Source organism: Parasteatoda tepidariorum, chromosome 10 (genome assembly GCF_982258835.1).
Source record: "Parasteatoda tepidariorum strain Cologne lab strain chromosome 10, Ptep-v5.0, whole genome shotgun sequence".
Lineage (NCBI taxonomy): Eukaryota > Metazoa > Arthropoda > Arachnida > Araneae > Theridiidae > Parasteatoda > Parasteatoda tepidariorum.
This window is the reverse complement of record NC_141764.1, coordinates 31734803-31752394: the sequence shown is the minus strand read 5'-3', so window position 1 is coordinate 31752394 and position 17592 is coordinate 31734803. Positions and strand designations below refer to the sequence as shown.

The window sequence follows — 17592 nt, the reverse complement described above, 5'->3', positions numbered from 1 at the left end:
AACCACTATCAAAAAATTTAAGAACAATAAAACAAAATTAACACAAAATTTAAACAACAAAACAGAACAAAAATTAAGAACAATTGGTCCCAGTGTTTGAGATAATATTAAGCACAACTTGTTACACCAAGCAACAAATGCTTTCAAGCAGATTCATTTTATCTATAAACCTCCAGTATTTTCTTAAAATTCATAAAATTAATGTATGTTTACTTTAGAGTATAGTAAATTCTTCTAATTCATACAGTTTCAAAAGCTTAGCTCGAGTTTGAGGCAATTAAACTGTAGCTTTTACATTTTCCCTCGAAAAAAAAAAAAGCCTTGAAAAATAACCTTAAAAGCTCAGTTTACATTCAATATTGGTTTCTAGCATCATTCAATAAAAACAATCTTAATCTTGAATAAAAAATTACAATTCAATAAATTATTTATTATGATTTCTTACACTGAAAAAAAAAATAGATTAATGATAAATGGAATGAATTTTTTTCCTTCAAGAAAATTCCCATTTGTGAAAGATTTTTTTTATTAATAAAGAAATGCTAGTTTAACTAGACATGAGTAATTATGTATGTCTTTTTTTATATAAATTATTTGACCTAGAGAAACACAAAAAAAAAAAAAATGAGGCTCCATTATAAAGTACAGTTGCTTTTACTTGTTCTTGTTTTGAAAAAATGCCAGAAATTAAATACACTGAAAATAATTGCTTGTAGTAAATCAATCTTAAAACTATGAATCACTCCCAGATCATGCACCTGGCAAATGCATTGGGGGGGGGGAGGTAACAAAAATGACTTTCACTTTTTTTTAAGAAAGAAATATCCGGAGATAGTTGTCAATAGATAAAGTAATACTTTTTTTTCTTCTTCCCAATTAAATGGTCCAAATCAAGTAAAAATTGAGAAAAAAAAATGTATTTGTCATTTATGGTAGATTAGTGGTAGACTAGATGGTGTGCCCTTGTCTTCTGGATTGGGCTAAAAATTACAAGGATACGGAGTTGAACATTAGTAGCTAAATTGGGTTAGCTGTTCAACGACGGTTATAAAATTATAATATAAATAGATGCTTCTGAGCCGTGCTGGCTCCGGGGATAGAGCTTTGGCCTCTCAATGAGGTGAACCAATTTCGAATCCCAGCGATGGCTAGCTGATATGAATTCTGCAACCGGCTAACACCAACCACAGTGCTGATGTAAAATATCCTCAGTGGTAGACTAGACAGTTAAGAGTCCCCTTGCTGTCAGACTAACCATGGGAGGTTTTCTTCTCAGTGTTACTCAAATGCGGGTAAATTCCATCAAAAAGTGTTCCATGAAGGCAAAATTTTTCCCAATACTTGATCCTGGAGCTCCCTTGTCTTCTGGATTGGGTTCAAAATTACACGGCTATGGAGTTGAACATTGCTAGTCGTAAACTCAAAATTGGGTCAACCGTTCGGAGACAGTTATAAAATAAAATAGATGCTTTTCTACTTTTTCGATGATGCATAATCATTAATCTAAAGTACAAATTTGTTTTGCTATTTTAGTCTCAATTGCATACATGAAAATATAGAACAGTATTTATCGCAAACCTAAAGTTAAATGAGAGCTTAACCTAAAATTGTTTTTTTATGAAAAGGATTTTCTTTTTTGACCACACCCCCTCATTTACACATTCTTCTTTTCAAAATGAAATAATTAAAGAAATTATTTGCAAACATTAGAAAATTTTCTGCACAATAGATGCAGGAATTTGATCTAAACAGTTATTATTAACATTATAAGAATAGCATTAATGATGGGACCATTGAAACAAGATGATACATGTAGGAAAATAAAAGATGCAGATAAGATGGGTCGAGATTCTACTGTATTGAAAATTACATAATTCTAAAATCTAAAAGGTGAAAAATTAATTTCATTAATATTTTGATTTAATAAACAATATATTTACACTAATTGATATTTGATTGAACAATAAAAAGCAATGTATAAAGAATTTTACCCATCAGTTTGTTCCAAAGCTGAGAGAAGAGGAGTGAAAACAGAAGGTTGTTTTTCTTCTTTTCTTGCAATTCCAACTAAAAGAGTATAACACTATTGTAAAAATATAAACAAAAGATTCAGGTTTTTATAGTTACCAATCATTTATAAAATAATAGAATAGATTATGAATTCTTTATAAATTATAAAACACAGACGAAATACTGCATAAATACTGCTATTCTGAATAAAGTAAATACGTTGACGGAATGTAGAGTTTATTGGTAAAACCACCTGAATTGGCTGTTGCGGTATTGTATACCACATATGAATATTTCCTCATAACGTGTAAAATACACATGTTAAATATGGGGCAATCAATATCATTATGTACCAATATGGTGTATTTTTGTTAAATTAATAACTTTTAATTAAAAATAATGGCCGTGATCATATAGTGCTTAGTACATAGCATTGTGATCCCAATAACCCAGGTTTGCATCCTGGTCACAGCACCATATTTTATGGTGAGGATATTAAGAATTATTGAAAAAGGTTATACATAAAATGGCCGAAAAGATAAAAAGGAAAAACATCAGCAAAAATAAGCTTTAAAATTTAGAACAATTAATTATAAAGTATAGTGTAGAAACAAAGCTAGTACCACCGGATCCGGCAGACACATCAGCTTAAAAAACAATAAATAAAAAACTAAACTCAGTGGCGCGACAGCCCATAGAGGTCCAAGGCCAACTATGCCCACCTCAGTTTTCTGGACCTTGGGCTCTGGGGTGCAGGAGCAGGTGTTCCGGTTAGGTGGTCAGCCAAACGCGGAACCCCGGGTGTTTAGTTCCCAAGCATGCTTGGTACTCATTTATCTACCCACTGAAGGGATGAAAAAAAACAATAAATAGTTAAGTTAAAAAAAATCTTTGTTACAGCAAAATGAAGGAGATTAAAAAATAATCACTGGAGAACATTTTTACAAATAAAAGAAAACATTTATTTTAAACTTAATTGTGAAAACAAAAACACACACCAACATATACAAAAACAAGGGAGTTAAATCAACTTAGTTGCCAGGTAAGTGAGAAGAAATCCAAGAGAAAAAAAATAAGTCATGAGAAAATTTACTGAAAATTTACACTGTGAAATAATGCCTTTCTTTTCCGTTAGCTTTATTGACGCAGAAATGAAAAATTGTTGCCTCGGGAAAATGACCGTGCATCCAATGAGTGTTTAAGACTGAATTTAAATAAGCCAAATTTAGCAAGAAAAGGGTAAAACTAATGCCAAAATTAGGTTTGCTGAACCGGTGACACAGGATTAAAAAGAACGTTCGAGGATCTTCGGTTTTTTACCGACAAAGGATTAAAGTTACCTGAAGGTCAGAGATGGACAGCAGATGTTAACATTCTTGGGGGAGCTGTTGACGGCTAAATTATAGTTAGTCTTAAACAGGTGATGAGAGAATTCTCATACACAAAAGAGTACACATTTATTCCCAGGAGAAAAAGATATTTGGTTTAAGATGGTAACAATACAAAGGCAACATCGAAATAAACCATTAACAAACAAGGAAATGACAGAGAAAGAAATTGTGAAATAAAATAAGAATATTGTTACCTTTTTTTAAAAAGAATTAAATTACAGATTAATCCACATTGATATTAACCATTCAAAATAAAATTAATATTCTAATATACAATTATTTAAATCATAAACAATTCTTTAAAATATTTTAACCTAATATTGTGGAAGCAATATATAAAACAAATAGTTTAGTTGATACACAAACTAATAATTCAACATTGATTACATTAAAGAGGCAGTAATTAAATCACAACCATTATTCTTAATTAAAAATTAATAAGTTAACAAAAATACACCATATTAAAGTACATAATGATAATGATTGCCACATATTTAACATATGTATAATTTGTCAAGTTTATATATAATAAAATATTTGTACGTTATAAACAAATATTCATATATGGCACGCCTCGAAAAACCGCCTGTCCTCGGCAGTCAAAAATTCTTCGCGGACAACGTGCGAACGGCCATTTTCCCGTTAATGCTCGTGATAAATTTTCAATTTTTGTTATCTTACAAGTGGAACTGGCAAACATCATATTTCATTCATTTAAAAAATGCAGTACCCTCGGATAAATTGACATTCCAGATAACTTGACCATTGTCATTTAAATTATTTCATAAAAAAAATACTAGGTTACTATTAGTAACCTAGTATTTCTTTTGTTACTGTAGTATAATGTATTCCTAGTAACTACTAATTCATTGTGCAATTTATATAAATGTTTGAAATAAATAAGAGAAAATTATATTTTTATTTATTTAGAAGCTACGGGCTAGTACCAAAGGAGGACGGGTAAAATGTCTGAATTTTTTTCAGCTCTAATATATGGTATACAATACCGTAGCTATGCTGCACCAAACTTAAATAATATTACAAACTCAAGGATAAAAAAGCAATCAGTCTCTCAGTCAAATTGTGGTTATGGGTTTATTTACAATGGTAATTAACTGAAAAAACTACCACTTGAAGAGAATAAATGGAAAGGTGCAATAACACTACATAGGAATGTAGGGATTAACATAAAAGAACAAAAGTGCAAAAATTAACAGAGGCCAACAAATCCCAGGTGCCAGGTCACACAGGAGAATCAATTTTTCAACATATTATACAATCAATTGTATCAATTGATTTTAGCGCTGAAACTCAAAGGCAATATTAATATATATATCCAATTTAATGTTTGTATTAAAGGAAGAAATAGTAATTTACCTTTGGCTTTAGTGTTTATTTCATAGTCTCTTTTATTAAATTATAGGAATTGTAATTTAAAAGATTTAGTTCTTTACAATTTGGTTTTTAATTTAATACTTAACTCTTTTACTGCAAAATACACAGACATGATCACATATCACTAAAAATGGTCCAGCTTCTAGAATTATTGTGACTTTATTACATTTACTCCAAAATAAACACTAACTGCGAGAAGATTGCTTTTTATTTTTAGGTGAATGTAATAAAGTGGCAATTCTAGAAGCTGGTCTCTAAGAATTTTACCGGCTTTTAAAACTTTAAAAATTTTGTCAGTCAGGGTTATCAATTAGTATACAGAAATAAACATATAAATGTAAAGATGCAAAAGGGTGAAATACATATAAGGGATACAAACTTGAGATGAGACAAGCTCAGTCTAAAACTGATATCTGTTAACAAATTTGATAAAGTTTTCAGCTATTTTTCATACATTTTAAACTAAACAAATACATAAAAGCCTGTTTAAACTGGTTATCAAAAATAGCAAAATGGTAAAGTTAAAAAAAAAAATGAAAAAACATTGCACTTAAATTACATATTCATTTTAATACATTAAATAACATTATTCATTCTTTAATAATAAGTAACATTAAACTTAAAACTAATTAACTTAAAATTAATTAAAAACTATTATTAATATATTAAAATATTATTAACATTATTAATTTTTTGGAAATATAATGAGTAAAAGTAAAGTAGAAGCTATAGAGCAGCAAAACCATATATGCTCCTCACCCCTACGACTTGCACTTAAAATATGTAATGCAATGGATTTAGAGCAATGCAGCCAAAAGAATCAGAGTTGATGTGGAGTCATGAAGAAGTCAGATGCAAGGATTCATAATTTGGCAATCCCTATTCAGGGGTCTGTTTAGAAGAAATTTGGGTCCGTTAACGGACCCTTCACAAAATATCTTTTCATAAAAACAAACCATTCACAAAATATTTTAACTTAAAAACGGACCCTTCACAAAATAATTTTTCTTTTAATCGGACCCTTTACAAATTTGTTTATCTTCATTATAGTTTTGTTAATCGAATAAACCTTTCTCAGGGGGGAAAACAAGAAAGATGGATGTAAACGAATTAAGTTTTGTCTTCGGCAGACACTTCTTCCATTATTCTTCCAAAACGAATATTCTGCCAACAGAACTAAAGGCTAAATACCAAATATTTGTATGTTGCATCTCTAATTTAGAAGCAGCAATTGCTGTTTATTTTTGAAAATTTAATTTTTTTTATTATAATTTTACAGTGCTGAGCATAATCTTGTATCTACTTACAATTTAAAAACTCCTTGAAAATTTTTTTTGCAATAACCCTATTTGCACAAATTCATAAAAGCAGGATCCTGGTTGAAAGAATGTGACTTAATGTTTATTTTATATTCCCAAATTACGAGTAATTTTTTCACAATTTTACAGAAACAGAACCTTTTACAAAATGTCTGGACAGACCCCTGTTATTACATTTGCACAGTGCTCCGTAATCATTATACTTGCATATTTATTTATATTTTTTCCAAAATTGATTTTAAAATAGTAATGGTATACTCATTTGGCGTTATAAACAACTATTTAAGAGAAGAAAAAAAAAGGTTATGTTAATTCACTCAGACGAAAGCAGGATGAAAAACTCTAAAACCAATTGTATTGGAAGTCTTTTAAAAAAACACCATAAACTCCTTTTTGAATCTTCCAGCCATCAAACAGGTTTTGGTAATTTCAGTTCTGCTTTTACCATTACATTTTGTTAGACTTTTTTTCCATCTCTTTTAACACACATTAAACTTTCTGTACACACATTTTCTCCTTTTACTTCATTTTAGATAAGGATTTTAAAGATAGATATTAAGGGTGTTCCTTACAGAACACTCTGTATAAAATAGATTTAATTAAAAATTAAACACTTTTAATGGCAGAATTCTTTGTAGTTGAACCAAGAACTATATTAGTTACCAAATACACTCACCTGCAAGACTTTCAGCAGATCTATTCACAGAACCACTGCCATCTGAAGAAACACTTAGCTTTGACCCCACCTTAGAAAAGTAAAATGTTTATTGTTAAAATATAGTACAAAAATAAAGTGATCAACAAAAATATTACAAACAGTATTGAAATTAAATTAAAATAATAAGAATAAGTAAAAATATTTATATACTTCGATAAATGTAAAATTATTTGAACTAATTAAGTTAAAACAAATCATTCAGAAAAACATTCCCTAATAATTCTGAAAATTAGTTCAAATAATTTTGTACTATAATTTAAGTTTTTTTTTTGTCAAGGCAACATAAAAAAGTAAAACATAAAAATTCAAAGTTTTGAAAACATAAAAAACCACCTAAACTTTTTCTTTTAATTCCACCTTTGAAAAGTAAAACACTTATATAAATAAATAACACTTATATAATAAATTTCGTATAAAAAATTCACATTTAAGTCACAATTATTTTCAGTTTAGAAACAAATATTAGACAAAATATCCATTTCATTACCTTTACTAGCATGGCCACAGGAGATTTTATACTTTGCCGGTTTCTCATTTGGCATTCTATAGAATGCCTAGGAAATGTGTAAAATATAAATCATTTCATACATTGCCGGCTAGTTTTAGGCATCATATACAATGCCGGATTTCAAACTTTGCCGGTAATATATACACTAAATCACTTAGTTCAAAGGAAAGTTATTAGATTTTTTTTCTTCCTAGTCATGCAAAACTTGGGTAAGTGATAGAAGGTTAAAGGTAGTTTAGTCACTGAATGTTAATTTTCCCAAATTGTTTGCTCTCATGCCTTTTTTTATTTCATTAAAGAATTTTAGTGGGTAATTTTTTAGAAGCCAGACTTTAATTTTAAATTGAGTTTTAAACGGGAGTACAAAGCCAATATTGTTTTTTCAGGTACCAGTATAAAATAATAAACTTAATTTTTTTAACCGTAAAATTTAAATTAATCATAGTACAGGGGATGTTTATGATGTAATAAAATCTTTCTGGCAGTTATTCAGTAAACAAGGTATTTTAGCCCTCTTATTATGATTGTTAATTGATAATTAAAATGAGCTTATTTTCTCATATCATTATAATATGTATTACTTACCATTTTAAAGTAAAATTTTGCTACAACATAGCATTTAACACTGACTTATGTATTTCCCTTATAATTAAATAATACATTTTTCTTACAGTTAAGTAATTTAAAAATAGAATTATAATGAAGAAAAAAAATCTTTGGTATAAATTTATTAAGAACATGAATTAGCAATTCAATAAGTTAATAGATAACAAATGAGATTTTAAATTGTGAAAATATGAAATTGTCATTAAGTTGAACACTTGAAAAGCTTGGAACAATATAATAAGGCAAGTTTTTCGATTATTAAAGATAGGCTTTTTAAAATCCCTTTTAGTAAAGCAGTAATATGTCTCTGTCTTCTTCTTCTTCTCATTGGCACAACAGCCCAGGATGGGCCTCAGCCTTCTCAACAAGCCTATGCCAAGGTTCTCCAGTTCATTATCTTTAAAATTTGTAGGTCATTTTCAAGGTAGTCTAAAAATCTTAGGTTTGGTCGTCCTCTTTTTGGCCTGGCACAGAAAACATTTTTGGTTGTCCTGCTATTCTCCATTCTTAGAATGTGGCCTGCCCATTTAATCCTTTGAATTTTGATAAATTTAATGACATCAGGTTCTTTATATGCTTTGTAAAGTTCCGTGTTTGATCTTCTAAACCAGGTACCATTTAATCCTTTGAATTTTGATAAATTTAATGACATCAGGTTCTTTATATGCTTTGTAAAGTTCCGTGTTTGATCTTCTAAACCAGGTACCGTTTTTAGGTATTCTACCAAAAATGCTTCGCAGTACTTTTCTCTCAAATCTAGTTATCATATTTTCATCTCCATGGGTCATTGTCCAGGTCTCACATATGTCTAGTGCTGCCATCTAATGGGATATGTCTCCATAATTATTAAGGAACAATTTGATGCAAAGCGTCCCCTTTGAAAAAATGTGGCTTATTACTGTATTGTCTAAAACCTTTAATATATAACAACTTACAAAGTAAAATTGAGCCATAAAACTTTAACAACAATTTTCTATAAATGACACATTTTTTGTAAAAAAAAAATATTCTTTAAAATAATAACTGAAAAAATATTCTTAAAAATTAATATAAAGTCATACTTCTCATCAGATTCAAAGATACCTTACCTTTTTCAATTCAGCACTGTTAGGTTTTAATGCTTTCAACCATTGAATCAATGCCCTTTCACTGTGACAAGGTGTGATCCGATCCAAACCAATGTTTTCATTTGGTATGGGCTTGGTGGATTGGGGAAGGCAAATTAAATCAAAATATGTCAGCATATCTTGGAATACATCAGAAGATCTTTTAAATGCATTGACAGTATGATTGCGAAATGCACAGCCCTAAATTGAAAAAAAAATTTTTTTTATGAAATAAAGTGTACGATCTAAATCAGGTAATGAACATTGAAACAATATGCAAAGACATAGCCAGAGAAGTATTTTAACAGTTAAACTCCTAACTTTTGTTTCTGAAGAGACTATTGATGAATAATAGTTGAACTTTTATTGAATTTTTATAATAATAATTGAACTTTTAATGAATAATTAAAAATTTTTTTTTTAATATTTAAACTCAAAACCATATTTGTCCTGCAATTGGTAGATTCTATATTTAATAAGGAGCTTAGAATACAGAAAATGCTCCTTATTCAGTGACTTGCTAAATGTGAATTAAGGAGAGTTATCAAAATTTAAAACATGGAAAAAACATTTATGCGAATTGTATTTAGATAATTTTTATTGAGAAGTTTACGATGATTGTTAAGCTTAACAAACTTTTGTTCAATTTAACTTCACCTGTAAAATACTTAACGCATTAAATGTTAAAATTGTATTTTTTATAGCTTCAAAAAACTTTCAAGATTTTATAATAACTATACAGCAGGTAAGTGCAACAGTCAGTGCTTTACGTTGAACTTTTTTTCAAATTACTACATTGTAATCACTATGGATAATGTACTACGTGTTTTGTTTTTAAAACTATTTTCTACTATTTCTGATACTACAGTCGAACCTGTTTATCTCGAATCTCACGGGAAAGGTGAAAAATTCGAGATAAAGAGGTTTCGAGTTATACAGGTACTATAAAAAAATTAACTTTAATTTCGAAATTCTATTAAAAGTGCTTTGTTTTTAGTAGAAAAATATAGACATTACATTAAATTAATTATACCACATACATCTTGTGATATCCCACTGTCCAAACAATAATTTCTCCGAGCCTTAGATTCATACAAAAGAACGTCTTTACTTCACAGCCACTTTGTGCAAATTCTTACATATCTTTATTCACTATCACTACACTTGATCACTGCGCCATCACAACATGAAGGCATGATACATCTATTTACATAACAGTTTTTTAACATACATTCAACACTGAAAATAATTTTTCCAAGACTTTTGACTGATAACCTTATTTGTTTTGATTATCCTTAGAAAATTCCTCACAGATCGTTTTCTATAGTTCACTTTAAAACTCTTAATTATCCTTTGATTCATCGGTTGCAATTTTGAGGTCAAAATGAATTTCTTTCTTATCGATGTTGAAAAGCTAAGCCCTCGTGGTCACTACTCATTAACCTCTCACTTACTGCCACAATCATTGTATTCCTTTCTAGTTAAAGAAGTGCAGGGATGGTGACTGAAATTCCAAGTAATACCCCCAACCAGTTCATCCCTACTTCCTGTGGATTAACGAAATTCATCTCTGTCTACGAGTTCTACTGATAAGGAAAGTTTGGACATTTGAGCTCTACCATTAAAAATTCGAGAAACACAGGTTTTGAAAAATAAATTTTGATATAAACATGGAAAACATATCGATTTTAGGCAGTAAATGTAGGGAACTTTAAAAATTTTGAGATAAACAGGTTCAACTGTATTTCATTCTTTCATTTCTCTTGTTCAATCTGGGGAAAGTGAAGAAGAAAAAAATGGCACTCTAAAATATCAGTACATTATCAAGCAATACAAAATATCAATACAAATTTCTCATATTAGTAGAAATATTTTCATGAAGATTTAAAATGGCATACTTGAAAAATACAAGATTTACGGTAACATAATATCTGGTGCATAAGATTATTGGGGTTTTACTGTATATGAATCTGAAGAAGAGATCATAATAATACTTACAGATAAAAGAAATAAAGGGTCTATTGGATCAAATTTATAAGCTTTAGCTCCACAACAAGAAAAGGTACCAGGTTTGTGCACATTCTCAGCTTGATCAGTTGAAGGGAATGTAATTGTTTCTTTATGGTAAGGACACCTGTTAAAGTCACAACAAGAAAAGTGAATGCCACAGGTAACACATTGCAAACTGTTAATTAGTCCCCAGACACGCCAGTAAATTTTTCTCCAAGACTGGCAAGCTTGATATTGATCTTCTAAATACCGGTCCACATTCCAAGTCATTTCTCTATTTATAAAACAAACACCAATTATTTTATAATTTAAATTAATTTACATTGTTTTAATTTTATCCATCCAAATATTTTAAATTTTACCTTTTATGGGTATAAATTAATTCTCCTCTTGGACCTATGGTAGCTCTGAAATAAAAATTTTCAGAATGAGTCTTTCAATTAAGGCTTTGATATGTCTTTGAATTGGGATTTTAATTTAATCCATCAATTTATGTTATTTTATTAATAATTTTTGATATTACTTTATATATAATAAATCTACTCATATCAAGTAACAAAAAAAGTTGCAGGTTTTATGAATTTATTTCAAAATTCAATAAATATCTTAATGAAACCAAAAATTAATGCCTAACAGCTTTAAACAAACAAATATTAAATTAAAATTTAATAAAAAAATTAAGTTAGCTAACATTTTTAAGTAGTATTCTAGACTACCATTGTGAATATCTAAAAATTTCAAAAACTATAATGAAGAAATGGTTAATTGTAGAAATGTAAATATAATTAATTAAAGGGTATACATTTCTAAAGTAAATTAACCAAACCTTAATTGCATGCCTCAATTTTTAATTATTTTACTTGCTTTTGTCAGCCTTGCTAGATATTATTCTTAAAAGTCATGACACTCACTGAAACAGTAAAAAAAAACTAAGATTCTTTTGCCGAAAAAAATCTTTTTGTAACAAACATTTTCAGATTAATTTATACATTAAATTTCAGATAATAACCATTTCATTTCAACCACTGAAAAAGTTGAGTGTTATAATAAAATTTAAGTGCTTGAAAATAAAATTTAACATCATAATAAAACTTAATTTCAACAATTGGGCACTTGCATTGCAAGAAAAGATCACAGATACCCAAACATGTGACCTATGGCATTAACTGATTGTAAAAAGCGAAATGGCATGTTAAAGTTGAACAAGTTTTTCCACATAAGTTAGAATTCTTTTCCGTGTCTTTTACTTAACTAAGATTTATTATTTTTTAATGAATTTTATTGTAAACGAGATATATTTCGTTTTTTACACCTGGCAACTCCGATGCATAATTAGTGCTGTTTATATTCTACATGGCTTCATGCCTGTCTTTGTGTTAAGTAAGAAATATGCAGTGAAAGAATTGAAATCTTTGTAAAATAATCATCATGTAAGAACATGGAATATGTCACTTAAGAGAATTGCTACTTGACGGGCTTGGTATACACGAAATAGAATTGAAAGAACATTTGTTAACGTAAACAAATGCCACGTTTCAACAACCAATCAGGATTCAGATACCATCACTACGTCACTAGCAGGTATCACATTATTATAAACAAAAATGAAAAACTTAATTTACAATGATCGAGTTTGAGATTTTTATAGTGTTGAATACTCAACATTTTTTCATTATGTGTTTAATCAGTTTAAGAACTAACACTATATAACTAAGATATTACATGATTTTTATATTGATAAAGAATTAGGATGAATTTAAGTCCTTCAAATAATATTACTTTAAATCTTGATAATCTTAAAATTTTAATCTCAAAAAAATTTTAAAGGGAAAGGAAGAAATGAAATACTGTTTGATGAATCAAATATCTTTCCCGTGAAAGTTTGTTAATCTACATATGTGGAAACATTTTATGTTATGAAGTTCTAAGAATAACAGCCAGGAAATTCTTCCTACAGAAAAAAAAATACTTTGAATTTAAAATTTTTCATAGGTTTCTTTAAAAATTTAAACTCCAAGATTAAACTAAAATGTTGCAAGCAATAATACATAAAATCCACATTTTTAATTTTAACAAAATAATTATTACTTAACTGTAACAAATGATGACAATAGCAATGAAAATTCAAAATTTTTCACATAAAATAAGCAATAAAGACAAAGGAATATAATATTAGAAAACTAATTTAAATGAAAGTTGTTACAATTTAAAAAGAGACATCAGCCTAAAAAATTATTAAATAATTAATATTCTTTATAAAATAAATTAAAACTGGTTTGACAGCCTTGTTGATTTGAAATAAATTATTAAAAAATACAGGTTGCATGATTTATAAATTAGCTCTAAGATAATTGCTATTTTCAAAGAAGAAAATTCCACATACATAAAACTTGTACAGATTAAAACATTACAAATAGGGATATAGCTCACTTTTTCGATTTACATGGAACATATCCTTGTAATTTTGTTGCGAAGACTTGCTCACATAAACTGCACTTCATCAATTTTGGAATGATTCTTTGGTTTGGAAGTTTAGCTTCTGGTTTCAATAACCGATCTAACAGAATTTTATATAATTTCCTGAAAATACAAATATGAAGGATAAAACTAAAACTACTTTTTATAAAAATATGCAAAGAAATCCAGCTTTTTCCATGATATAATAAATACTTTGTGCAAATTACTATGCAATACATAAAACATCTACAAATAGAGAATTTTAAGAATTATTTATAACCAATAATAGAAAATACGAAAGTTCTTTTACACTAACAACGCATTTAAATTCACTAACAATATTTACTGTTCGCAGATGACTGTAAATGAGCTTGAATATGAAAAATACCTATTGTGTTTATTATAAAATATATTGAAATTTATTTGGGATTGATGGATAGTTATAACAATAGTTAAAAAAAATAATTATATCTGTTCCAATTTTGAAACATGGAAAATATTTAAAAAAGAGGTAGGAAAAGTTCAGGAGATTTTTAAAAAGAAAAGTTTTAAACTGTGTACTTTACATGAATTTATTTTTTTCTATTAAGTTATGTTTGAGGTTTACTTTATTATTTAGTAACATTACTCGTTTTAAATTCTGAAATAAACAATGATCAGAGTAAAAAATTATAATAATAATAATAAATCAAACAATTTATAGAGAATTAGGGCCAGGATAGCCTGGTTGGCAGGGGGCAGAACTCGTGTTCCCGAGAACGGGAGTTTGAATCCAGCCGGCCAAAGACTCTCTGTGTAGTAAATAATGACCGATACACGTTAAATCTGTTGGGTCACCAAGTCCTCCATGTTCCCATATGAAATTATACTTTTGGGGGTACTAAATTGAAGATTGATCATTCCCTGGTTCAGATCAAAATTATGATCTGTGGATGAATGAATGGATGTATGAATGAATTCGCCATGTAAACGGGAGTGACGTGCAGGTGTGTCAGAAGTCGAATTCCTGTCCATAGATGGTGTCAGTAGAAAACAAGAACAATCGCACCCCTTGCCTTGATGGCATATGATAACAACAACAACATTTATAGAGAATTATCTATAACTATATTTAATCTAGGAGCATTATCAATTAAACCATAAGACTTTGAGAAAGTGACAAAATTTAGTTGTTTACTGGATTTTCCAATGGAGTTGGAATATAAGGGTATTATAGCCTTCCCTCCACAACACATGATTTAATTTTTCAAAACATAATTTAGTTATTGGTTAATATTAGAGCATAGTAAATTTATTCAAATCAGTTTGAATTACATTTATAAGGTCAACAAAAAATATATTTATCATGAGCCTTATTATTCAATGTGATGACTTACTCTTTTATCTTACCACCAGGATCCTTTAAAGATTCCACTTCTCTGTGATTAAACAGCAATGCTAAACTGGAATAAAATTTAAAGATTAACTTGGGTTTAATCTGAAACTTTAAAAAAAATACATATAAAATATCTGTTTACCGAGTCAAAAGGTCATCATTCAAAGCACCGATTGGGCAATTATTTTCAATAACACTATTCATATGCCTGTGACAATAGTTCAAACACTCATCAACTAAAGTTGACATCTGTAGAAAATCTGCTGAAACAAGAAGGTGGATGGCATACTTTGGATCTACAAATAAAAAAGCAGTTTAGGGTATTTTATTAATAAGTTCATACAATATTATATTTAATCAAGGGCAAAAAGCATTTTAGAAATGTATACAATGCTAAGAAATGTAGCGTCAAGCTTTTACTGGAGGTGCACAAGTGAGTAGAGCTTATAAATTTAAAATGAATTAGCAAAGGTACACAGGTTTCATGGATTGTAGCGGCAGTGCAGATGAGTTTCATGATGCTGGACAGATTTGAGAACAGAAATGGAGGAGTATGAGGATGAAAGAGGCACTTGGAAGCACCAACGTAATTTCGCTGGATACACGGTAGCATAACAGTAGTGGTCCGAAGGTAGCACACGACAAGTATCGTTGTTTTTTTTTTCATAGTTTGTAGTGTAGTGTGCTACTTAAAAAATTGCATAGTGCATGCATTGCATCTTTACTGCATTGCATAGTGCAATAAAGAAAAACTGTTGTTCGCAGTGATTTCTGGTAACTATTTTATATCAAATAATTATCGAACATAATTATCAAATAATACATAATTTTTCACTTTCCACACTTTCAATTGTGAATATGCACTCATCAAACATTGATACTATTTCAATAGAAGGAAACATATTTTTTCTGTAATTTTCGATACAGCACTTTATGTCTTAGAGGTAACGAAATAGCATTAAACCTTAACCAAATTGAAAATATCTGATAAATTCCCAGCTTTTCATAAATTAAATATTTCCTGTCAAGAAAAGGATAAAAAGTTAAAGGTTAAAAGAATAAATTCATAAAAAATGGTTCAAAATAACAAACTGACTCATGTAAAAATGAATAAATATTTCTTCTAAGCCAATAATAATCTTAATTAAACATTTGTATTAGCATTGAGAAACATTTGAAACAAAAAATAACTAGGCATAAACTAGTAATCAAAATTTTAAAAGTAAAATTTGATTTGAAGAATTATTACAAATGAAAAGCATAACTAAGCAATAAGCATTTTTGTTATCTAAAAAATCCCCTAATAGTTTTAAGCTGCACTAATGATATTCAACTTAAATATGAATCAGATAAAAATTTAATTGTTATACAGCCTGTCATTTCAAGTCAATTACTAATAGATACTTATGCAAGGACAGATTTGTTCAACTTCAGAAATACTTGTTGTGTAACAATTATGAAGAAATAAAAACATAAATAGCAAGGAAAATAAACCTGAAAATAACCACTCACCATCCCCTATCTGGCGAGTCAAGGAAAAAAAGTGGCTCCTTAAATTAAATAAGCAACCAATCATTTATTCCCATTTTTTTTTTTAAATTTTTGAAAATTGATTAATGATAAAAAAAAATATCAATGTAAAAAAGAGACTCTAGAAAATAGAATTTTCATTAAAATGTCCGATGTCTCCATTCAAAATATTGATCCTTCTTATTCCATCAATTTGTGATGGAATTCCATCAATTTGTTCTTTTTTAATTATTCACATATTTCAAATTGTAATGTATACATTTAATGCATCTTACACTCCGAAATATTTTTAAATAAAGTTTTTTAAAGTCAGTATGGTTAACTAAATTTTGTCACATATTTATATTACAGTATACTTTCAATATCTCAAAGTTTAAGGGACGCTAAAAATTTTTTTCGAGATAACAAGTTCAGAACTAAATATGTTCTAAAAAGTAGAAAAATATATTCAAAAATATTACTCTAGAAAGTAGTCATGAAACATATGAATAAGTATTAATACATATGTATGTAACGACAGTTGACTATAAGTCTAAATACAACAGTAATAATTTTATTTTTAAAACAAAGACAAAAATAATTATGCATTAAATAGAAAACAATTAGTGTACAATAAAATTAGACTGTGATGTAACCAAAAAAAAAAAAATCATTTTCTGTTTTAAAAAAAGAAAAGACATAACAAGGTTTTGAGAAGAAACTTTTTGACATAGGAATTCAAATTGACAGAATGCTAGAGGAAAAATACATTTTTGACAGAACAAGGTTTTTGAGATAACGAAGTTTGAGATATCAAGAGTATACAGTATTTTTATTGTTGAATTAACTTTTTATGGCTGCACATTATTTAATATGAACTTCTAATAAATTCATATTATCCAATATGAACTTTTTTAAAATATAATTTAATCTAAGCAAAAAACAGTTTGCCAAAAATTATGATTAAATGAAAAGGATCAATGAAAAGGACAAAGTCACTAGAGTTTACTGGCCACTGGTTAACTTAAATTTTCAGGTCTAATGGAAAAGCTGCAAATCAATATTTGCTGAGATAAGGATTAAAATATACACGCAAACCAAAACTAAAAATGAGTGTTTTTTTTAAAGTTTTCATTAAAAATAATAATCGAAATAATAAATTTACAGTATTAATAAGAATCATACAAA

The 17592-nt window shown here is 28.5% G+C and overlaps 1 protein-coding gene across 1 annotated transcript in view; it reads right to left on the bottom strand.

The window, feature by feature from the left end:
- Positions 1-17592, bottom strand: part of LOC107455059 (SANT and BTB domain regulator of class switch recombination) — a 33002-nt gene that overhangs the window by 3131 nt on the left and 12279 nt on the right. The window contains exons 5-12 of the mRNA XM_087154233.1: positions 15038-15191; positions 14897-14962; positions 13494-13643; positions 11426-11470; positions 11052-11337; positions 9036-9254; positions 6792-6861; positions 1992-2067 (exon numbers count right to left, since the gene is read on the bottom strand). Coding sequence (XP_087010359.1) covers positions 1992-2067; positions 6792-6861; positions 9036-9254; positions 11052-11337; positions 11426-11470; positions 13494-13643; positions 14897-14962; positions 15038-15191 — 1066 coding nt within the window. The remainder of the gene's footprint in view (positions 1-1991; positions 2068-6791; positions 6862-9035; positions 9255-11051; positions 11338-11425; positions 11471-13493; positions 13644-14896; positions 14963-15037; positions 15192-17592) is intronic.